This window comes from Malaya genurostris, chromosome 3 (assembly GCF_030247185.1).
Source record: "Malaya genurostris strain Urasoe2022 chromosome 3, Malgen_1.1, whole genome shotgun sequence".
NCBI lineage: Eukaryota > Metazoa > Arthropoda > Insecta > Diptera > Culicidae > Malaya > Malaya genurostris.
This window is the reverse complement of record NC_080572.1, coordinates 287,913,984-287,938,771: the sequence shown is the minus strand read 5'-3', so window position 1 is coordinate 287,938,771 and position 24,788 is coordinate 287,913,984. Positions and strand designations below refer to the sequence as shown.

At 35.6% G+C, this 24,788-nt stretch overlaps 3 protein-coding genes across 3 annotated transcripts; 2 read left to right on the top strand and 1 right to left on the bottom strand.

Annotated features, from left to right (window-relative positions):
* Positions 1-475: 475 nt before the first annotated feature.
* LOC131439602 (general odorant-binding protein 67-like) lies at positions 476-1,324 on the top strand. Its single transcript, XM_058610827.1, has 4 exons — positions 476-532; positions 594-761; positions 819-1,091; positions 1,156-1,324. The coding sequence occupies exons 1-4, from the start codon at positions 485-487 to the stop codon at positions 1,249-1,251; spliced, it is 585 nt and encodes a 194-aa protein (XP_058466810.1). The 5' UTR covers positions 476-484; the 3' UTR covers positions 1,252-1,324.
* A 5,703-nt stretch (positions 1,325-7,027) lies between these two features.
* On the bottom strand, positions 7,028-8,088 carry LOC131437788 (general odorant-binding protein 66). Its single transcript, XM_058607363.1, has 4 exons — positions 7,994-8,088; positions 7,763-7,930; positions 7,462-7,704; positions 7,028-7,391 (listed from the first exon to the last, which is right to left on the bottom strand). Exons 1-4 carry the CDS (start codon positions 8,039-8,041, stop codon positions 7,281-7,283), a joined length of 570 nt encoding a protein of 189 aa, XP_058463346.1. The 5' UTR covers positions 8,042-8,088; the 3' UTR covers positions 7,028-7,280.
* Positions 8,089-19,526: 11,438 nt separating this feature from the next.
* Positions 19,527-20,496, top strand: LOC131439174 (general odorant-binding protein 68-like). Its single transcript, XM_058609888.1, has 6 exons — positions 19,527-19,593; positions 19,650-19,718; positions 19,782-19,879; positions 19,941-20,226; positions 20,284-20,311; positions 20,376-20,496. Exons 1-6 carry the CDS (start codon positions 19,540-19,542, stop codon positions 20,471-20,473), a joined length of 633 nt encoding a protein of 210 aa, XP_058465871.1. The 5' UTR covers positions 19,527-19,539; the 3' UTR covers positions 20,474-20,496.
* Positions 20,497-24,788: the final 4,292 nt, after the last annotated feature.

Sequence of the window (24,788 nt, the reverse complement as noted above, 5' to 3'; positions counted from 1 at the left end):
TTCGGCGAAATGACTTTTCACCAGTGCGTTAGGAGTTCATATTGTACTGCTAACGAGATTGTTTGTACCAAATTACAATGTCTGAACTCACATCTCGGACGATTATGCATATTGTGTTAAGAAATAAATATTTTAAAATGAAAAGCATAACCCGCTTCAAAATAAAATGAATTCGCCACTTATTAAGACTTTTCAAATATAGCTGCAAAATTGACGACGAAATGCGAATCGTTTTACTATGAGATTGACAAAAAAAAACACCATAACAATGCCAGCTGAATGATCGTCCCATTTCTAATCATCATCAAATGATGAAAATTACTTGATAAATCCGCTTCATGTTCAGTTCTTTTCCACAGACCACCGCATTTGCCAGACCGGAACCGGTCACCCGTGATTCAGCACCTTTGGAACCGTATCATTAATAAAACCATCGCCCATCGCAGAATGAACATCAGTAGTTTGTTACCGTGATTTCATTACAATGTCATGCAGATCGGATTTCATCGTCATCATCATAACTCTGATTGTCGTACGAAACACCCGAAAACACAAGTAATAGTTAGTATTAAACCACAACCCCTTCATTCCAGATTAACGGTCAACCTCCCCAGGACAGTAAATTCTGCTTCCAAGGAATCACGAGGAAGCCAGCAGATTGCTGTCCTCTACCTCCGTTAATACAGAAGGATATTGTGGACGAATGCCGAGAAAAACATCCGACCAAATTTGCGCCGGGATCGAAGCGAACGGAAGGATCGGTAAATGTTCCCGGATAGAGTTCACCTCGATGCGAACTGATTGACTCAATCCTTTAGTGCATTGCCGAGTGTGTTCTCCGGAAGATCAACGCATTCGATGCAGGCAGTAACACCCTAGATAAGGAGAAAATCGGAAAGGCAATACTGGAAACAGCCGGCAACGACGAGGACTTCATGCCAATGTTGAACAAAATAGTTGACATTTGCATTCTGAGTGTCTCCCAAAATCCCATCTTTTTAACGCATCCAAATTCGTCAGTTCCGGGGCGCGCCGGATGTAGCTTCGTGCCCCAAGCACTGATAAACTGCATAAAAACGGAAATGTTCACGGTGACAATTTTCAGTGGACCATGAAAAACCGATGCTAATCACCGGGGTTTTTTTCTATTTACAGAATTGTCCTTCCAGCCGCTGGTTTGATGCGTCAGAATGTGGTCAGTTAAAACAAAAACTACTGGCGGGATGTTCGTTTGCATCGGTTATTGGATGAAAGTTTCAATGAATGTTTCGGGAGGAATTACCAAAATAAAAAAATTGGAAGCAATGCTATCGGTTTTAGAATATCGTGATCATTTATTGTTAATAAAATAATTTATCGTGTTTTAAACAATTTTATGTAGATTTCCGTACATCGCATTAGGAGAAGTTTTCATCGGATCAGATTTGGGCTACCTAATTTTGGGTCCCCCATCTGGACGATGCTCACGGGCTTCCACACCAAATTTTTTTTCGTAATATCAAAATGCCAACGTAAAGTCGAAGTCTAAACCATGAATAATTAGGCAATCTTGTATCACACAATAAATCGTCACAATTTGGAATCACCACGTTCTTGTAAGTCGTCAGTTCGGCTCGTTTTATAGTGCGATGCACTCCCAGCTTGTTTGTCAAATGTCATCGTTTTCTGGCCTTCGGCTTCCGATATCTCCCGTTCCAGTCCTCCTAGCTGTCGTTGATAAATCTTCAAATAATTGCAGTGCCCCGGATACAGTTGATTTGGCTTTGATGAACAATTTCACCAACATTGCGTGCGAGTAGCATGGATTTCCACGATATGCGAGCAACATTTTAACGTTCTGCTGACGTTCATTCCTCGATAACATTTTCATGGCTGAGACAAGTATTAATGTTTTCCAACTGGGATAGATTATTTAATAAAGAGTTTTCAGAGACCAGTCAAAATGATGTGTTATTTATTGTAAATCGAATCACTGCACAGTGGTACAAAAGCGCAATTTCACGCTCTTAATTGTTAACTGATAGGAACGTGGTTTTTGTGGTACAGTGATTCTACCAGAAAAACTACCAAAGATATACCTGTGGCATCCTGGAACGTCGTTATGTGAAGCCGCGGTTCGCCGGTTCATGCTTTCGTATTATTGTACGTTTCTCCAAAAAAACTGCCCATTTGTCAACCTTCTCATGTCTATGATGTTTTCCTGCATGCTCCGAGTGTTCATGAGATCGAGTGTAAAGACTGTCCCAGAAAGTATGGACGCAACCAAAAACCGCTACCATTTCGCAATGGTTCAGAATCTGTCTGTTGTTTATTCGTTTTCATTAGTTTGTTTCGAAATGCGTGGACTTTCAGCAGAACAACGTCAAAAAATTCGGTACAAATGGTGCACAGAACGCGGACTATCACTGAGAAAGATAGCAAAAATGGAAGGAGTAAGTGAAAAAGCCGTGTGAAATGCAATCAGGAAGTTCGGTCGAAAAAAAGGTCCTGCTAACCCTCAGTTGGATAAACGTATACTGAAGGCGTTCGAGCAAAAGAAGGAGGTTTCAGTTCAGGATGTGGTGCTAAAGAACGTTTGAATCTTCGAATCAATAAGAAGCAGAAACAACCAAAACGTAGTCCGAAACAAGAAGCATCGATCAATTTTTTCCCAGGCCGGAGGGCCTAGTGTTATATACCAATCGATTAAGCTCGAGCATGTGTGTGTTGTCAACAAAGAGGTCGAAATCCCAGAGATGGCTGGATCGATTTTGATAAAACTAGTCGCAAATGAAAGGTCTCCCCGTCACCCAGAACGCTATTGAATGGTTTTGAGATCGGATGTTTACTTTTTCAGTTATACGAAGTTTTATGTCAAAATTTTCAGTTTTTTGACAGTATCTGTCACATTTGACCTTGAAAACAGGATATGTTTTCAGACTTAGATTTCGCACGGTAATATGTAATATGAATAAGCGGCAATAGTAAAATGATCCTATCGCAATTATCAACTGCCTGTATAGAATCGGATCGCGAAACGATAATAAGCGACCCTTTGTTGCTTCAGAGAGAATCCATACAGCAGCGTGCCAACATTTGATTCTCATACAGGTCATCAAGAGAAATTCGCTCTCGCGCTGGTATCTATTCTATGTTAAATGAACCTATGCCGGTTTTTGTTGCTGTGATGATATCTGTTTCTCTTTGATGGCACTGATTGAATTGTGTGTAGAGTTGCTAGTGAGCGTTCTTTGATACGATAAAAGCCATCCTTACTGAGAAGAATGTTCAAATTACTATGATCAATATCAACTTAAAATGTAAGTCATCTCTCCAAGTAACCAAAAGTTCCTTAGTACCTGAAGATATCCACTTTATTAGAGCTCTAAAGTACGCGTGGCACTTTTTGGCAACTTGAACACAGAACAAGTTCTGAGAAAACTTTCTCGCTCCATAAAAGCTGTACAAGGAACTGCTTTAAAGTTTGTTCTGTTGCGTCGGGTGAACATTAAAGTATGGGTAAATCCTCAAAAACGGACTGTTTAGAATGCTTTGTATACAGCTTAAATCAATTTTTTTTAAAAGAGCTTTTGGTTACTTGGGCTAAAAACAAATTGTAAATATATCCCGAGATCGAATGTCAAGTGTCGAATTGCGTTGATTGTAGGTAAAGTAATCAGAAAAATATTGGAGAGAAACGTTAACCACTTAGTCGTTTGACAATTCTGCTCTCCGAACACATAGATTCGAACAATGAATTTTTGATTTTTGGGCGTGACGAAGTTCGACGGGTCAGCTAGTTCCATATAAATTTGATAACACCGACAATGATATGCAGATGGCGCTTGGATCGGTTGATGTCATTCAGTTTTTGGTGGCAAATTCACATCGTTGACGTCGTTTAATTTTGAGCGGTAAATTCACAGTTTCCGTCGCTGGAATATTTTGTCGTGAATACGACTTACTTTACTATGGGGTGCCTTTTCAAAATTTACCCTCTGAGAGAGTGATAAGTTGTTGATCGTGAATATCTCTTGTTGTATCTAACGAATCAACATAATTTTTGCTACATGTCATCGGAAATATGATAACAATTTTATGATAAAATTTTCAGCTGTGTGGCATAATCTCAAATAGTTCAAAATTCAACTTTTATCAAATGTTTGGTATAAACGAGTATCAAAGAGGATAATTCATAAGGCGCGTTTGCCTTTCTCGTATTTTGAAAGCTCATAGCTCAGTGATCTGTGGAAGGATTTATATAATCTAACTACCGATAGAATCGAAATTTTTCAACTTAAGCGAGTATAGCAAAAGCATTGAAGTATTTCAATAGTACACTATTGAAAAACCTATCTCATTTGACCCATGTCAACACCAGCCAATCAGAACGCGTTCTGAGGAAGAGAACAAAATATCTGCTGCTGTACAACAAATCGTTCGAGAAAAATGTTCCGAACAGTGTTTAATATCGTAGTGAGTTCCACAATTTGGTCCTTCTGAAAGGCAGGAATGAATCTCGTACAGCACCATGATAGTTTCTTTCAATGAAATGCAAATCCGAAATGAAATAATCGACATTAAAATTCTGTATGCGGCTATTTTTATAGCCGTTAGGACCGCCCATTAGTGAAAAAGCTACAAAAGAAATCACATAAAGGGAAATCTCTTAACAAAAATTGAATCAGTTTGGATTCTATCGCCACTGCGACCAGATGTGTTTTGTGTCGTCTGCACAGCTAGTTTCGCTTTCGACAAGAGCGATTACGTCACAGCTGCCAGTCATTACCATTGGAAAAAAAACAACGGTGGAGAGCATTACACAATATCAGCCGTTCTAATGGCTCTAAAAGTTTTCTAAAGAACTATTAGGATTTGTTTTTCGCAAATCGCAGGTAATTATCCTCAGTTTAGTGCAAATCAAGAACAATTTGGTTAGATTTGTGCACTTTTCGCTGTGTGAAATTCACAGTAATCGAGATCAAGTGAAGCCTTCTTTATTTTTGCGAAAAATGTGAAAAAGGGAAATGCTTGCATAATTCATACAATTGATATTCGGAAGAACAGGTCAGTTGTTTTCGTATTCACGACATCCAGTTATGTCGCTGACATTACCCACCCGCCTTTTTCATTTTCGCGAATGTTCAATAATAACACTTTTAACACTTTTTACTAATCAACACACACTTGCCACAGCTGTACTATCAATTAAAATAACTGTTTCGATCAATTACTTTACTATAAGTTGTCTGATACACATTGAAATTAGATTTTTTTGAGAGCAGCACCCAGGCACCGCAACGCACTCCCAGTGATGCCAAATCTCCTGTTTAACAATTATTTTCCCATTTTGTAAATTTAAATCTTTGATTTAATTAAATTTAATGTCATCATGATCGGTCGTATCTCGTACAGAACCCTGTAACCTACCCTCAAATACTATATATCCTGTTTTTGACAAAAAATGCTTGGTTATACTGAATTGTAATAAACACTATTGGGTTGAAAAGTAAGAAATAAAAATGGTAGAATGCGGCCTAGAAACTCTGTTGAAAACAAACAATGAACTTTGAAATAATATTGATTTATTCACTTTAAAAACAGTTGTTTGAAGATTGAATGATAAATTTGGTTAAGAAATTAGTTGAAGGAAAAGTTATATTATCCTCTTTGGTCTATCTTTTAATTCTTCTTCTCATCCTATTACTTGAAGGCTTCTTCCGTATCTTAATTAGAGAATCAAATTTGATTCCTAAACTGAAAAAACCTGTATGTAGTAGACGAAATACGCACACGGAACGTCCGAAATTAGCTCTGCGCCTAATTCGTATTACTGTTTTTGAATTAGTTGATTTTAACAACAAAATTTCCAAAATAACTATAAAATTAGTTAAAATTGAGAATTTACTTTGCTGAAAAAACTCTTATTTTTAGAGAATGTGTTTAGTTGGTGAATATCCTGGACACAAACCAGTAATATTTCAATCCAACACGAAATTCTCATTGACAACTAATTTTGTTATTAAAATCAGAAAATTTGTTTCTATTTATCTATCACCATCATTACTGAAGGATAGCACAAAGAAAACAAAAATGAAATTGGTTTTATTAACAAGTTTATTAGCTAAAAACTCATGAGAAGTGTCAAACCAAAACAATCCATTAAAAAGCTAAAAGGGACAGTCTTGTTGAAACTGCTTGCAAATTGTTTAGATGTTTTTCGCATGTGTTACGATATATCCATATATAAATTTCTAAACTGATATGTAAAAATGACGTAAACTGTTAGTGGAAAGTGTATTTATTCAGAATTTGTGCGCACTTGAAGCGATTGTGCGTAATAATGTTTTTACGCGGAACAGTGAAGTGAATTTCGAATGTTTCACTCTAATTGTGATGAAGTTTTTTTGTATCTTCAAACCTTCCGAGCTGCGCCGTCCGGTGTACTACTCGTATTCGGTTTTTGTTTTCCGAGTGCTCAAAGTTTTCAGTGAGAATGAAGAAAACAGTGATTTAGAAGAAAAAAATTCAAAAAGATGTTTATGTTTCGTTTATGTCTTTTTCTCCAATACAACATCGTATTTATACCTGCCAATATGGAAAAGACAACCGCGTCTGAAATTTTTTCGGCAGTAGTGTGCCATCTAGTGGCTAGTAGTCATTACGGTGTTACCGTTTCGGTGACAGGGCGCCATATAGCTGCAGATTGCAGAAGCCAATTCAACCATTCATTTTGGTTGAAAACAACATTTTATTTCCTTGATTCAACTAAAAAATTAGTTGAATGGAAATGAATTTTGTGCCTTAGCTAAGAAATGACAGCACGTTTAATTTGTGGATTCAACTAAAAAAAAAAGTCATTTCAACAAATATTTTATTACTATTAAGGGAATGAGAATAAAAAATCTAAATTAGCAAAAGTAAGAATTTTTTAGTTGTCTCAAAAAATAACTAACTAAAATCAGCAAATCAACTAAATTTTTCGCGAAAATGCTGATTTCGGTCGTTCCGTGCACCTGTTCGGCATACGAAGGATAAGTAGTAGTAATTGATCAAAGTATTCTACATATATTTGATCTAAATATAAAGATTATTATTGCATAAATTAAACAAAACTGGTGGAAGCGGAACATTATTTTTACATTAGAGCTTAATTCATTAATACAAACAAAAAATCAGTGATCGAATAATATGCTACGGCTTCTCGCAGTAATTGTGGAGAAACTCGGTCCAGTGCATAGAACAACAGATATCTCATTAGCCGATTTAGATCATCTCGAGTTGTGTTTCCGTGGTACACCCTAGTGTGGATGGGGAGGTGGCATCAGGCTCATGATCGAACATCCTTTAGCCAGATGTGCTTTCAGTTGATCACATTCGGCACCGGCAGTCCAGGAAGCGGCAGGACAATTCTGAAACGAAAGGAAACCATTATCCTTTATCCCTTTGTAAACAAACAAAAAAAAACATTCAAACTTTTACCTTGAACATCTCAGTTGGAAGACATTCCACAAATGGTCCCGCAGCAGAACTACATCCGTTGCTGTCCTTTTGAGTTCCCAGCGAGGAAACCTGGGAATAGCATTTCTCTACCGCTGACTTGGCAAGTGCCTGCCAATCAGACGAAGATCCAACCACTGCTACGATTTGGGAAATGGCCGCATCCTTGCTGATGGCTCCGTTAGAAATTGCGCCCTGCTGGGTGAGGATACATTCGGCGATGCACTGAAAAAGAAAACAGTTTATTGTTTTCAAAAAACGTTAAAACTTAGTTCTGACATACATTCGCATTCGGTGGTAGGCTTCCCGGAGTTGGTGGAGGTCCCGATGGGGGTGGGAACTTCTGTATGCAAGTCGAAAATTGCTCCTTAGATGGCATGATGTTCGGAACGGCGCAACATTCTTTGGGATTTTTCGTATTCGGCGGTGGAGAACATTGTTGTGCGATGCTCTGAAAGATTGCAGCAAAAATTATTATTGTGACAGTTGAACTCACGTACCGATGATTGTTTACCGAACTAATCAAGCAGAGCACTGTTAGAACAATGCACAAATTTTTCATGGCTGATTCGTGTATTTTCTGGACCTTACTGGATCAACGGTTGGAATTGATTTGTGCTGTATCGAGTGCCCGGTGTCCGCTTTTAAACTTGTCTTCGATTCAGTCACCGTGAAACCGAGTTCTGTAAAAATAGAAGCATTCAAAACGAACTGATGACAATTGGTGGAAGTAATGAGTTTGCTAAAAACATGAACATGTTTTTTGGACTTCAATTTAGCCCGCATTCGAGCATGCGATCGACCATTACTTATCATGTGTGTTTAATTTGTGCTGTAATTGATGATTTGGATGACAATTTGCAGTACCAACATCTTGATTCTAGGGCACGTTTGAATGCGCTAACAAGCTGCCACTGCGATGGAAGTATTTTAAATAGAATTAGTATTTGAAAGAGGTTTCGTTTTTATATGTTGACATGTAGACTTCGCTTTACCGGTTTTGATGATTGATGACAAAATGTTGTTTCTTTAGCCCTGATTCTTTCCTGATATACGTCATGTAATAATGATCCTATCCTATGATAGACAGAGATAGACTCTGTCGAGCTGTTGCCAAAAGTGCTAATTAAACTGATTCTTGATTACCATCAAGAGATGATAACGTGCCATTCGAAGCCTACTGCGATCGCTGTCATATGGGATATTGAACATTTGTTTTTGATTTGTGTCAATCTTTTGAAAAAATTTTTAACAGATTAAGACAACCTTCAGGACCGTTTCGAAGCAATCCGAACAATTTTACTGAAAAGACTCTTGATTTGGATACCTTTTTCTCAATTGAGGAATATTTGCTTCAAGTAAACTATAGCGAATAGGTTAAACTTCACAGTTTTTTTTGTAAAACAAGTTAGGTTGCTTTACCTTTCTCATAGAAAGAATATACAATTACTGTGAAAAAGGCGGGTGGGTAATGTCAGAGACATAACTGGATGTCGTGAATACGAAAACAACTGACATGTTCCTTAACACTTCCGAATATCAATTAGTTGATCAATTGTATGAATTATGCAAGCATTCCCCTTTTCCACATTTTTCGCAAAAACAAAGAAGGCATCACTTGATCTCGATTACTGTGAATTTCACACAGCGAAAAGTGCACAAATCTAACCAAACTGTTCTAGATTTGCACTAAACTGGGAATATTTCCTTTCGATTTGCGAACAACAAATTCTAATAGTTCTCCAAAAAACTTTTAGAGCCATTAGAACGGCTGATTAGGGATGTCGTAATATCGATCGATTAATCGAGTAATCGTTTGATAACCCTGATAATCGAGTAATATTTAATCGAATAGCTTAAAATCTAATATTCGATTATTGAGCTAATCGAATAATTAAAAAAAATCCCATAGTAATAATCGAATGAATAATCGAGTAATCGATTAATAACCCAGATAATCGAATAAATTTCAATCGATTAGTTTCAAAATTATACTCGATTATTGAATAATCGAGTAATTCGAAATTTCCGACATCCCTACGGCTGATTTTTTGTAATGCTCTCCACCGTTGCTTTTTCATCCATGCAAACTAGCTTTGCAATCGGCACAAAATACATCTGCTCGCATTGGCGGTAGAATCCAAACTGATTCAACTTTGGTTAAGAGCTTTCTTTTACGTGATTTCGTTTGTAGCCTTTTCACTAATGGGCGGTCCTAAAAGCTATAAAAATAGCCGCATACAGAATTTTAATGTCGATTATTTCATTTCGGATTTGCATAATTTATTGAAAGAAACTATCACTATACTATAGGGATTCGTTTCTAGCATTCAGAAGGACCAAATTGAGGAACTCACTACGATATTCACCACTTTTCGGAACATTTTTCTCGAACGATTTGTTGTACAGCAGCAGATATTTTGTTCTCTTCCTCAGAACGCGTTCTGATTGGCATGTGATGATTGTTGATTGTTGACATGTGTCAAATGAGATAGGTTTTTCAATAGTGTACTATTGAAATACTTCAATGCTTTTGCTATACACGTTTAAGTTGAAAAATTTCGATTCTATTGGTAGATAGATTATATAAATCCTTCCACAGATCACTGAGCTATGAGCTTTCAAAATACGAGAAAGGCAAACGCGCCTTATGAATTATCCTCTTTGATACTCGTTTATACCAAACATTTCAGAAAAGTTTAATTTTGAACTATTTGAGATAATGTCACACAACTGAAAATTTTATCATAAAATTGTGATCATATTTCCGATGGCATGTAGCAAAAATTATGTTGATTCGTTAGATACAACAAGAGATATTCACGAACAAAAACTTATCACTCTCTCAGAGGGTAAATTTTGAAAAGGCACCCCATAGTAAAGTAAGTCGTATTCACGACAAAACCGGAGGTCCGTAGTTCATATATCATTCGATTCAGTTAGTCCAGTTCGCAAAATGTCTTTATGTGTGAGTGTCAGAGGCGTATACAAAGGGGGAGGGGGACGAGTTTAAGGGTTCAAACCCCTCCTCAAACTTATAATTATGTTAAGAAAACTTTTGTGTGTTGTCCCAAATAGTCATTTTGCAAACTTTGTTGTTCCAAAATTGATCCAGACTTTCTTTTGAAAAATGCTTAACATTTTTAATCAATTTTTTTTCAATGAGTTATTGTCGAAAATGATAATTCCCAAAAAAAAGTGTTATACAAGTGATTTTCACAAAATCATTCCAATTTTTCAATAAAAATACTGAAAGAAATCCTTATCGTGTCTAACACTGAAAAAAATTGATTTCAAAAATTTTAAATCGAACCATTTCTTGTCCAAGCTCAACTTTTGATCCAGTGTCTTTTTTATTAAAAACTCAAATAAACTGAAAATCGTGATCATTCAATATTCCAATAAATCTCAATTTGTGAGAAAATTTCACCTAATATTAGAGATGCCAGGTAAAAATTTCAAATATCTTCAGACAGGGTTGCAAAAGTCTGCATATCTGCATATCCGAAAAAAAATCTGCAGTCAGCAAGTATTTCTTTTTAGCAGCAATGTCTCTATAAAGTATGATAAGTTAAACTGGCTTGGAGAGCAAAAAAGAAATGTCAAAAGTCTGCCAATTTTGCTGGAAGTCTGCAAAAAAATCGTTTTTCAAAAGTCTGCAAAAGTCTGCCCAACAAACAGTGTCTGCAGCACTATGCACGAAATCTGCAGATTTACAGACAAATCTGCAGATCTGGCATCTCTGCCGACTACCCTATAGCTAGTTTCCGATATTTGCAGAAAGTATCAGTGTTGGATAATAAAAAGGTTTTTGTTAGAAAACCTTTTTTCTTTCAAATCTTACAATATATAGAAGTTTGGCAGGGAACATAATTTTCGATACTGGGATAAAATTTCATTCAAATAAAGAATGGTGTTTTTTTTTATTTGACTTCAACTCTTTAAGATCAATTTTTCTCAGTTTAAAACTAGATTACTAATTTTGCTAGTATTTTTATTCGTAAATTAGACTTTTTTTTAAAACATTCACAGAACAACAATTTGTAGGATTTGAAAAGTCAGTCTATAGCAATTTTAGAGAACACAAAGTGAACAAAGTGCCTTTTTGTGATAAAGTCTATATGCTACTAATTCCAAAAACGATTTTGCACGGAATTCGTCTATTCGAATCCTACTCTGAAAGAAAATCGGTCTACACAATTTTAAATCAATGTATGAAAAAACATTACAGATTTTTTTTTTTTTTTTTTTAAATAACTATTCATTGGAATATGAGTTAAAATTAAATTAATAAGATTTAAATTGGGTGTTCAGCCACAAGTGGTGACTTTTCAGCCCTGTTATATATATATGATTTGGTTATTACCATGAAGACATTATTTGCTTCCGCAATTCTGAGATTTTTGTGTAGGGAAAATTCTAAACCTACTTGTATTGTGTAATGGGGAAAAGGAACTTATATACTAACTTACTAACTAATACAGAGAGCGAATCGATTCAATTGAAGATTGCATCGATTTTTGTCGGAATTTGCTTATAATATTATGTGACATTACATCTAATGGTTCTATATTTGTGAGTCTGTGTAACTCATTTGTACTAAACCAGGGAGAACGCTTCAAAATCATTTTCAGAATTTTATTCTGAATCCTTTGAAGCGTTTTCTTCCTGGTGGAACAACAACTTGACCAAATTGGTACCGCATAAAGCATGGCTGGTCTGAAAATTTGTTTATAAATTAACAGTTTGTTTTTTAGACAGAGCTTAGAATTTCTGTTTATAAGAGGATATAAACATTTAATATATTTATCACACTTTGCTTGGATTCCTTCAATGTGATCCTTGAAAGTGAGTTTTTTGTCATACGTTAAACCTAAGTATTTAGCTTGATCAGACCATGTCAATTCCAAGACATTTAATTTGAGAATGTGATTATTGTTCGGTTTAAGAAAAGAAGCTCTTGGCTAATGAGGAAAAATAATTAATTGCGTTTTTGTTGCATTTGGTTTAATTTTCCATTTTGACAGATAATCACTGAAAATATTTAAACTTCTTTGTAGGCGACTGCAGATCACTCTTAGATTTCTACCTGTGGCTAACAGACTTGTGTCGTCACAGAATAGCGATTTCTGACAACCAACGGGTAGATTTGGAAGATCAGAAGTGAAAATATTATACAAGATTGGAGCTACACTCGAACCCTGCGGAACACCGGCTCGTAATTCTGATAGCTAACCTGAAGAGTACGATCAATTAAATAATTTTGAATCATTTTGATCAAATAAATAGGAAACTGGAAATTAGACATTTTTGCTATTAAACCTTTGTGCCAAACACTGTCGAATGCTTTTCTATGTCTAGAAGAGCAACTCCAGTGGATAACCCAGAAGATTTATTTGATTTTATCATGTTCGTTACTCTGACAAGTTGATGAGTAGTTGAATGTTCATGACGAAATCCAAACTGCTCTGGTAAAAAAATTGAATTTTTATTTATATGAGTCATCATTCTCAACAAGATAATTTTTTCAAAAAGTTTACTGATAGAAGAAAGTAAGCTAATTGGGCGATAACTTGATGTTTCTGCTGGGTTTTTATCAGGTTTTAGTATAGGAATTACTTTAGCGTTTTTCCATCTTTTTGGGAAGTAAGCTAATGAAAAACACTTGTTGAAAATTTTAACCAGGAGTCTCAAGGCAACATCGGGAAGATTTTTAATAAGAATATTAAAAATTCCATCATTACCAGGAGCCTTCATGTTTTTGAGTTTCCTAATAATTGATTTAATTTCATCAAAATTCGTCTCAAAAATGTCATCGTGTGATAACACTTGGGTTGAAATATGATCATACTTCAGTGAGACTTCATTTTCAATGGGACTCACAACGTTTAAATTAAAATTGTGAACACTCTCGAACTGCTGAGCAAGTTTTTGAGCTTTTTCACCATTTGTAAGAAGTATTTGATTTCCTTCCTTGAGAGCAGGAATTGGTTTCTGAGGTTTCTTAAGAACCTTAGAAAGTTTCCAGAAAGGTTTAGAATATGGTTTAATTTGTTCAACTTCTTTAGCGAAATTTTCATTTCGCAAAAGAGTAAATCTATGTTTAATTTCTTTTTGTAAATCCTTAACTATGTTTTTCATAGCAGGATCACGAGAACGTTGATATTGTCGTCGACGAACATTCTTCAACCGAATGAACAGTTGAAGATTGTCATCGATGATAGGAGAATTTAATTTAGTTTGAGCTTTGGGAACTGAAAGATTTCTAGCTTCGATAATGTAATGATTCAAATTATCAATTGCTGTGTCGATGTCCGCAGAATTTTCTAAAATAGTTTCATGATCCACATGATTTTCAATGTGAGATCTGTAATCTAACCAATTAGCTCTATGATAGTTGAATATAGAACTAATTGGATTAATCATAGCTTCGTTGGAAAGTCTGAATGTTACAGGAAGATGATCTGAGTCAAAGTCAGCATGTGTAATCGGTTCACTACAAATGTGACTTTGATCTGTTAGAACCAGATCAATTGTAGACGGGTTTTTCACGGAAGAGAAACAAGTAGGATTACTGGGATGAAGAACTGTGAAGTAACCAGCTGAGAGTTGATTATGAAGTATTTTACCATTACTGTTATTTTGCCTACAATTCCACTGGACATGCTTAGCATTTAAGTCCCCTATTACGAAAAATTTCGATCGATATCTTGTAAGTTTTTGCAAATCGCCTTTAAAGAAATTTAATTGTTCGCCGGTGCATTGGAATGGCAAATATGCTCCAGCGATGAATTAAATTCCATTAATGGTTTCAACTTCGATTCCCATGCTTTCGATAACTTTAGTATTGAAAGAAGGTAAAATTCGATGTTTAATTTGCCGTTGGACAAAAATGGCAACTCCACCACCCATTCCAGTAAACCTGTCAAATCGATGAACCACATAATGTGGATTACTTTTCAATTTGACATTTGGTTTAAGAAAAGTTTCTGTCACAATGGCAATATGGATTTTGTGAACTTCGAGAAAATTATAAAATTCATCTTCACTCGATTTCAAAGATCGAGCATTCCAATTTAAAATATTCAAATAATTATTTAACATCACTGTTAAATTTTAAATTCAGTATAATATTATTTGCAAATTGCCATCCGATTTGAAATGCTTCAAAAAGAGATGAAGTCGAATTCATTTGGATGATCATTTGAAAAAGTTGATCTTGTAGGTAGATCATTTTATTTTCAGTTATATCGCCTAAATCGACTTCATTTAAAGAAGCGAATGGCATTGAAGGAATATTTGTAGGTAGACTGCCATTAGAAGAAGATGATTTGGCCGGTCTACCTATTAATAAATTGTTTTCGTTAGAAGAAGAACTGCAAGGCGGTCCTGTGTTTTGATTATTTACATTAGAAGAAATAGGTGATAGATTTCTACCTAATATACCAGCATAACTGACATTAGAAGAAGATGATGACGAGGTCGATCTACCTGTCAATAAATTGTTTTCGTTAGAAGACGAATTGGCAGGCGTACCTGTTTTTTGTTTCGAAGAAATCAGTGCCGAATTAGGCGTGGCATTTGTAACGGTTTTCTGATTTTCAGGTATGTTCTGTAAATTTAAGGTCGTTGATTTGACTTGTTGTCTAAGCGAACGAGCGTTTAAAATTTTTTCCCTGACAGGACATTTCAAATAATTGGATTTATGATTTCCATCTCAATTTGAACATGAAAATTAATCAGTGGTTTCATTCATTGGACAAACGTCTTTCGAATGCGATTTACCACAATTCAAACACCGTATATCCATATGACAATTTTTGGTTCCATGACCGAAGCCTTGGCAACGACGACATTGCGTTAAGTTTGCAATACGATTATGCCGTTTATAATGTTCCCAATGAATTTTAATGTGGGAAATGAAACGTACTTTTTCTAAAGTTTTCAAATTGTTTACATCACTTCGATTGAAGTGTATTAGGTAAAGTTCATGGGAAATTCCAGAGCGTGGTTTAGAAGTACCATTCGCTCTTTTTTTTTCATAAGTATTACTTGGGAAGGGGCAAAACCAAGCAATTCTTTTAGTTCATTTTTAATTTCATCAATACTTTGATCATTTGATAATCCTTTCAAGACAGCCTTGAAGGGTCTGTCTGGTTTTATATCATATGAATAAAATTTATGAAGTTTCTCGGACAAATATCGAATAAGACGTTCGTAATATTCCAATCCATCCACCAAGACTCGACATTCTCCTCTTCGTCCGATTTGAAATGAGACTTTTACTTCCGGGAGAAAAGTAGAAAGCTCAGTACGGAATGCTTTGAAGTCGGAAATCATCACCGTCACTGGTGGCATAGATTGATGTTTCTTCCCAGAACGACAAGTGTCCATTTTGGGAATTTTTGAAGAATTTTCTTCTATGTCGCTACAATCGGATTCAGGAAGAATCTCGTAAATATTGTTAGACGGCATAGGATCAACGGAAGGGAAATCCGTCCGTTGTCTTTTATTTTTACATTCAGATTCTATAAGATCGTGAATGTTATTAGAAAAATGTTGAATAACGGATTGTGATTTATTCCGTATTGAATTATTTTTAGCCTTAGGCTTGTTGCCTTTCCGGTTGAACGCAGGCATTTTTGAAATTAATGAAATTTTAAATTAAATTTACTAGGCTAAATTAGTCTTCGATTAGACTCCTAACTAGCCTTTAAAAAGGCTGATTAATTTCTTAGTCACTCTAATATCACTCTTTGTATCACTTAGTCACTTAGTTAGTGATTCAGGTAGCCTTGAAAAAGACTGAAGCCTTGAATCAATGAAACTCTAGGTAGCCAGAAAAAAATTCCAGGAGCCAAGAGCTATACGCGTGCGGTGCGAACGACTGTTCAACACCGACTGAAAAACATTACTGATACTTTTTGCTAATATCGGGTAATCAGTATTCTGTGAAATTTGCTCTCAAATTAAGATACATTGCATTTTTGGATTATAATGACTTTTATTTTACGTCAATCTCGCGGTTATGTCCCTAATATTACCTACTACAAGTTTTTTTTTCAAAGATAGAAATTTTTTATGCAAAATAATATGCAACACTGTACACTTATTTTAAATAAAATAAAACATGTTTTTTGTAAATTGATATCAATTTTCAAAAGTCCATGCGATATTTTTTAGTTTTTTAGATTTTTATTGAAAAATTTGACTGATTTTGTAAAACTCACTAGTGCAATACTTTTTTGCAAGCTTTGTCATTTTTAGTGAAATATTTAAAAAAAATGGTTGAAAAGGTTAAACCCTTTTTACAATACAGTCTAGATCAATTTAGAAAAAAAAACAAAGTATGCTATGGAACATGATGACAAAATTTACATGTTCAGAGTAACGGATGTAACGCCTCGTAACGCGTATAGCTTTTAAAAATGTAACACATGTAACGTTTCGTAACACCCAAAACTTTCAAAAATAGTTACGCATGTAACACTTCGTAACGCCTACAACTCACAAAAAACTAACGCATGTAACGCTTCGGAGTACCAAAACTGATACAGAATAACACATGTCACGTTTCGCAATGCCTGTAACTTTCAAAAAGTAACGCTTCACAACACCTGTAACTCATAAAAGGAAACGCTTCGTAACGCCTATAACTTACGAAAGAGTAACGCATCGTAACGCTTATAACTTATAAACGAGTAACGTCTATGATTCATAAAAATGCATGTAACGCTTCGTAACGACTAAGCTTACCAAAAAAGCGCATGTAACGCTTCTTTACGTCTATAACCTATTAAAAAGAAACGCATAAAACGCTTCGTAATGTCTATAACTTACAAAAAAGTAATGCTTCGCCACGCTTTGTAACACTTATAAATTACCATTCGGATAGTAAATGGTAAAAGACCTTTATCACTACTTTCCGACATACCAGAGACTTGAATGATTCGCATTGTTCAGATGCCTAAGCCCAACTCCTCTGTTAGAAGGTAAAAGTTAAGTTACTAGAAGATTTCTGCTTGCTTAAATGACCCTCTGTCACGTCTCACTTTTCCGTTCTATATTTTCACATCTAGTTTACAAATACGTAACACTTGTAACGCTTCGTAACGTCTATTACTTACAAAAAGTAACGCATGTGACGCTTCGTGACGCCGATAGTTTACAAAAAAGTAACGCATGTAACGCTTCGTAACGCCTATAGCCTACAGAAAAGGAACGCTTCGTCACGCTCCGTAGCGTCTATTAATTTGCAAAAAAAACGCTCCGTAACGCCTATGAATTACAAACAAGTAACACATACAACGCCTTTGATTCACAAAAAAGTTAGGAATGTAACGCTTTGTAACGCCTATATCTTACTAAAAAGTAAAGGTTCGTTACCCGTTTACCGTAAGAACCCTTATAACGGTTTTTAACTTTCATAATTTCCACAAAATAACTCATATGATTTGTAACGCTCAATTTAAGAAAATTTAATTCTTTTTAGAGTGAAGCATTTCATAAAATGGAACCTTTTTCCATATTGGGGACGGAAGTAGCGCGATGGGTAGGTCGATGCCTTTCACGCAACCCGCCTGGGTTCGATTCCCAACCCCGCACATAGCGTCAGATAGTTTTTCTCAGGCGTTGACTCAGATAGACCTCAAAAAACTTCGTAACGTATAGCTTCAAAAACTAAACTACTATTTTATGTATTTTTTGTATTATAATTATTGTCATTTATTTTACCCCGGTTCCTATTCTATTTTATGTGACAATCAGGGGTTAGTCAAATTTTGTGCTAGGGCACATAACCGATTTTGATATGTTTACGTTTCGTCTTTGACTCATAGCATAGCATAGCAAAACTCGACAGTTCAATTTGAACCGCTAAGCAGACGTAAAGTTTCTGCTACTTACAGAACACTTGTTTTCTTTGCATCGAAATGCAACAACTTTAACTAATATTTTATTACATTTCTTTACGTTTACTGTCTTGTTATTTCTGTAACACATCTTCTAAATAATTATATGTTTTTGATTTCGGGAGGGGCCAGGGTCCCTCGGGCCCCCCTCTGGGTACGTGACTGCATCACGTAACTCTCAAAACCGCTGTCTCACGATGTAATCTACAGGATCAACAGCCCCATGATATTTCTCAAAATTTTGTTTCGTTTCTGTTTCTGATTTCCGGAGGGGCCAGAGCGGCATAGTAAACTGGGTCAGTTTCTGTATTTCCCATCAAAACCCGACATACCTCGGTTAATTTTTCAAAAGAGCGTGTAAGCAAGTGACAGTTTCTGTTTGTTTACTTTCTCTTCTATCAATGACCAAGCGGTTTCCACGTTTATCGCTCAAGTCTTTGCATGAAATGATACCCTAAACTTTCGACTTTCAAACAGAATAGTGATATCAAAGAAAATCTTTTTAATCACATCACAATAATCGAAAGAGAGAGTGATTAAAGAGAAGCTGTAACTTGCTTATACCCCGTAATGAAAAATCAACCGAGATATGTCATCACTCCAAATAATACCGCTTGCTTGGATTTATGCCATGTAATATTTTCAAAAAATTTACGAGGGCAGATTCCGATTCAAGTTAAGCGATTAATACTTGATCTCTAAATCAATATTCTGGAAGCAAACAATAGTTACTCTCAGAATCTTGAACTATCAAATTTTTTGAAATAAACGTCAATATTCTAGTCCAATTCCTGTCTCGGAACTGTCAATCTGATTTTCGGTTTTCCTGTTAGAAAACTGTTGACCTTCACGGGAAACAAACCCGAACCGAAGGTAGTTCACATGATGACCAATCAATGGAATAAATTGTTCGTGAAGTTCTGGCTCTAATGACGTTTTTGCAAATGACATCAGAGCTGATGATTTCATCGTTTGTTTGTTTTTTTTTCACCTAGCACAACCAACACCTCCAATGGAAAATGTCAGTATCACAATCATCTGTGTCGTTTTTGTTGAGCAAATGAAGCTAGTTTTTCCGACAGATAAACTGTTTAAAATGTTGCTCACCGAGAATTGACGGCAACAGTCATACAGTAGAAACAGGCGCGATATGGACAAATTTACACTTTTGGTTTTAAGTTTGCAAGTTTTCTGGCTGGCACAGGTGATAGGAAATTATCAGATGAATCATGTGTTAAATTTAAACTAAAATCTTTTCAGTTCGCTAGCTCCCAAGTGAACCCAGTTTGCTCGAAATTACCAAATTCGGATGGATTGCTAGGAAATAGTGTACGTGTTTAATTTTTCACACATTTTGAATTTTAAAATTCTAAGATTTACTCCTTTTTGTAGACTTGCTGTTCATTTCCGATGATACTGGATGCAAAAATCTTGGAGCAATGCTGGAATGAACAGAAAAGTTCTAATGTTTCAGATGCCCATAAGTATTGTGTAAGTTCATCTGCGGGTCATTCATGCAGCAACAGATCTTTCAAATTACATTCTCCGACATAAATCGTTGGAATGTTTCTTCAAGAAAATTAACGCTCTCAAGGCCGACAGTTCCTTCGATAGGGCAGTGATGGAAACGTACCTCACCACAGCCCTGAAGGATAACGCCGATTGGCTACCGTTGGTCAAACAGGTTGCCCTGGATCAATGTTTGATGCACGTCGAAAAGGATTACAGCAAAATGATGGACTTCTTCAAGACGAACAAAATGGAACTGCCGGAGGTGGAAAAATGCTCCATGAAACCGTTGCTGTTCAGCATTTGCGTTATGGCAAAGGGATTTGCGGTAAGGGCTAATGATTGTTACAATTTCCTTTGAGTATTGATTGGTTTGGATTTACAGAGTTGTCCGGCAAAGAACTGGACCAAAGGTAATGTAATTGGAAACGGGTTTGATAAACAATGATGAACTTTGAACGATTTTCTTGGTTTTAGGTCAATCCTGTGACGATTGGAAGAAATATCTTACTGCTTGTACCGACACCGTTGAAAATACTTTGGAGTTTTACAAACAACTTGACAAAGTCAAGTGAGTGTCATGTCCGATTTGTATGTAGAAAGCAGAATAAAATGAACTTTCAAGCATACCAATACAGTTCTTTTCAACTTTTCCCCTGTTATTTTTCTATTTTCAATTATTTTTTATGAAAAAAAACTACAAGGATTTAGCCCCATAAGGTTGTTCGAGCCATTGAACAAGGCCACCAAAATTTCTAATGATCTACAATCAAACAGTTCAATCAATCGTCACACTTTTGAATCCGCTATTGCACGAGAGTCTGCCTAGATTTATCTTGATTAGGAACCGACACCGAACATTGTTCGGTTTAATAGCCGACGAAATTACACCAATATCCCAAATGTATGCAATTATATCTTTGTACATACTTGCGATACGGATTATGAAAAGCTTCTCTTCGTCAAGCTTGTGTTCAAGTTTTGTATGCAAGCAGTGATTTTTATAGCGTTAAGTTTCTCTACCATTCTGCGATTTCGGTTGAAGCGATAAACTATTTCTCATTATCAATCGAGTTCATCTTATATTAATTAGAAATTATTCTTACGCACTCAACATTTACCCCGGGGTAGTTGTCAGTTTCTCAGGTGAAACGACATAACATGGAATTTCATCCGAGCTTGCATGACACAAGATCAGAGCATACCAATTAAAGCTTCAAATTATTTTATGGCACTTGCTGTCTTGCATTTTTTTTGCATAAATATCTGTTTATTAATCTTATTTTTGTGTATTACATCAACATTTTACAGTACAAGTGTTTTGACCCTTTGGCCTTTCATCTTTGTTGTTCATACGATTCGTTATTAATAATAGGTGTTTTAGTTACTCTTGTTTTACATACTAATGTTTAATCATAATATTTATTTCAATTATTAATAAAATATCTACCTACTTATAACTATCCCTAACCTAATACGTACAAATTTTGAATTATTTGTATTTCAGAGATTGAGCACCTCTCTTCAAATTTCGTGCAGTATTGTTCGAATTTTTGTTCTAGTATATCCAGGGAGGCCATCTCATGTACTTCACTAGAACTTGTCCAAGGGGGTAGATTTAGAATCATTTTAAAGATATATCTTACTTTGAATGCGCTGAAGCCTAAGTTTGTGTGTTCGTGCACAGCCCCGCCAAACAGGGACTGCGTATTCAATTGCGGGGTAGATGATTTGTTTATAGACAGCCATCTGATTCTTCAGGCACAGTTACTGTCTTGCTGTTCAGCAACAACCTACCTCTAGCATGCTACGCGTAAGACTGAAACGCTAGTTATAATTTTGCTTCTATTTATGGATTCGCGTGCTTCCAACAGCTTCGCTTTTGCATCGATTGACCAATCAGAGCGATGGTTTCCCTTTGATATATCGCTTACCCCTTCAAAACCGTCGTCGTCAGGTTGGGAATAGCAGCTCAGTGGTAAAAAACTTTTTTTTTGTTTCTTTACTTTCGATACAAATATATAAAACCAATGGTTTGCCGACAAGCGTACAGGCAACAATTTTCCATTAAAAAAATTCTCGACATGAGCGATCCTAACGATTGCTTTTGAGATTTATTGACGGTAACATAAAAGCTAAACGGATGGGACTAGGCCCTTTTAGAAATAATTCTGACATTTTGAACCTGAGAGTTTAATAGTGCAATATTTTGTTTTGATTGTTATCGCAATTGCTAAGTAATAAGATGAATATAGAACCAACGATAAGATAAATAAAAATCTATGTTTTTGAAGATTAGTGTTTATTTTCCAAAAATCAATTCTCTATGTGGAACAAGGTGAATTAGGCAGGAATTTAAAATAATTATAGTGACTTTAGTGCTTAAACCAAGTTTTTGAGGTAACGTCCTTACAAATGAGGGAACCGTTAACCTAGTTTGAAAAAGGTCTAACTGGATTCATCTGTCAGGTGAAGGGTTCAGATGTTATTTGAATCAGCTTTACGCTTCAAATCTTTCAGTTCTCCGATTAAGTGTTCTGTTAAATTGAACAGTACTTTGGTACATTGCGTATAAGAAAAAGATTTAAAACACTTTAAAAAGTACAGGTGTGTAATGTCAGAGACATAACTGGATGTCGTGAATACGAATAAAACTGACACTCTTACTTTATACTTTAGAATATAAATTAGTGGATCGATAGCGTGAATTGTGCAAGTTTTGCCATTTTATGCTACCAGAATTTGAAACGATACACCTAAACTACAGTACAGTACAGTGCTCCCGACGATTGAAGTCCAAATGAAAGCACGACCTAAGCGTTTGAGGCTCTATACCACGCAAAAGGTTTGCTTTCATTGCCAACTGCTCCACTGGACGACTGAAGTCCAAATGAGAGTTGCGACCTGAGCGTTTTAGGTTTTTAACCACGCAGAAGGTGCACTCTCTGAAGCTGTTGGTTGATTAAATCATTCACACGACGTCTGCTTCCATCCAACGCACAAGAAGAAATGATCGATTTTCGCCCACGGTTCCCTTTTATAAACAGTCAGTTGAAGATATGTGCCTGACTACCTCAAAATCGTCGTCCTTGCGCGAAAAACCCAAGCGAAAGTAAAGAGTTTTCCGCGTTGTTTTCAAATTTTGAGAAAACTGAATTTTTGAGTTGTTTGTGGTTTTCTCTCACTATTCAAAATATTATCCTAAATTCCTGATCATATTTTTGATGAAATAGTGAAAGAATTATGTTGCTGTCATTAATACAAGTCGAGATATTCACGATTAAGTTCTGCCCATTCTTCCATATGGCTAATTTTGAAAAGGCACCCCATAGTAAAGTAAGTCGTATTCACGACAAAAAACATATTTCACTTATTTGAAGGTTGCAAAAATATATACGCTCTTTTAAAAAATTTGTCTTGAGTTGAATCGTTCTATCCATCCGTGTAAATCAAATGATTACACGGAAAGACCGAAATCAGCATTTTGGCGAAAAAATTAGTTGATTTTCTGATCTTAGTTAGTTATTTTTTGAGACAACTAAAAAAATCTTACTTTTGCTAATTTAGATTTTCTAATTCTCATTCCCTTAATAATAATAAAATATTTGTTGAAATGATTATTTTTTTAGTTGAATTCACCAATTAAACGTGCTGTCATTTCTTAGCTAAGGCACACTTCATTTCCATTCAACTAATTTTTTAGTTGAATTAGAGAAATAAAACGTTATTTTCAACCAACATAAATGGTTGAATTGGCTTCTGCAATTTGCACCTATATGGCGCCCTGTTACCGAAAAACGTTAACACCGTAATGACTACTAGCCACTAGATGGCACACTACTATCGAAAAAAACTTCAGTCGCGGTTGTCTTTTCTATATTGGCAGGTATAAATATGATGTTGTATTGGAGAAAAAGACATAAACGAAACATAAACTTCTTTTTGAAAATTTTTCTTCTAAATCGCTGTTTTCTTCATTCGACTTCGCGAAATGGACTCTCTCACTGAAAATTTTGAGCACTCGAAAAAAAACCGAATACACGTAGTATACCGGACGGCGTAGCCCGGAAGGTTAGAAGATACAAAAAACATCATTCGACATATACAATTAGAGTGCAACATTCGAAACTCACTTCACTGTTCCGTGTAAAAAACATTATTACACACAATCGCTTCAAATGCGCACAAATCCTGAATTAATACACCTTCCACTAAGAGTTTACGTCATTTTTACATATCGGTTTAGAAATTTAAATATGGATATATCGTAACAAATGCGAAAAACATCAAAACAATTTGCAATCAGTTTCAACAAGACTGTCTTTTTTAGCTTTTTAATGGATTGTTTTGCTTTGACACTTCTCATGAGTTTTTGGCTAATAAACTTGTTAATAAAACAAATTTCATTTTTGATTTCTTTGTGCTGTCCTTCAGTAATGGTGGTGATAGATAAATAGAAACAAATTTTCTGATTTTACTAACAAAATTAGTTCAAGAATTTCGTGCAATCTTTCACATAAAACTTGGTATAACTCTAAAAGTAAACAATGGATCAAAGAACTAAAACTATAGCATTCTGGCTGATAAAAAAGACTTTCGTTTGCAACTAGTCCGATTAAATTCGGCCCAGCCATCCTTGGGATCTCCGCCTCTTTATTCTGTGCACACACACAGATATTTGCTCAGTTCGTGGAGCTGAATCGATTGGTATGTGTCACTCGGCCCTCCGGACCTCGGAATTTTTTTTCTAAAGTTTGAGTGAACTCTATACCTATTTTTATACACACAAAAAAAGTAAAGGCTCAAATGCAAAATTTATGCTATACATGTTTGAAATATGTTCGAAATGTGATCAAATTCTGTCTTGAAGTGCAAACACTATGTTCAAAA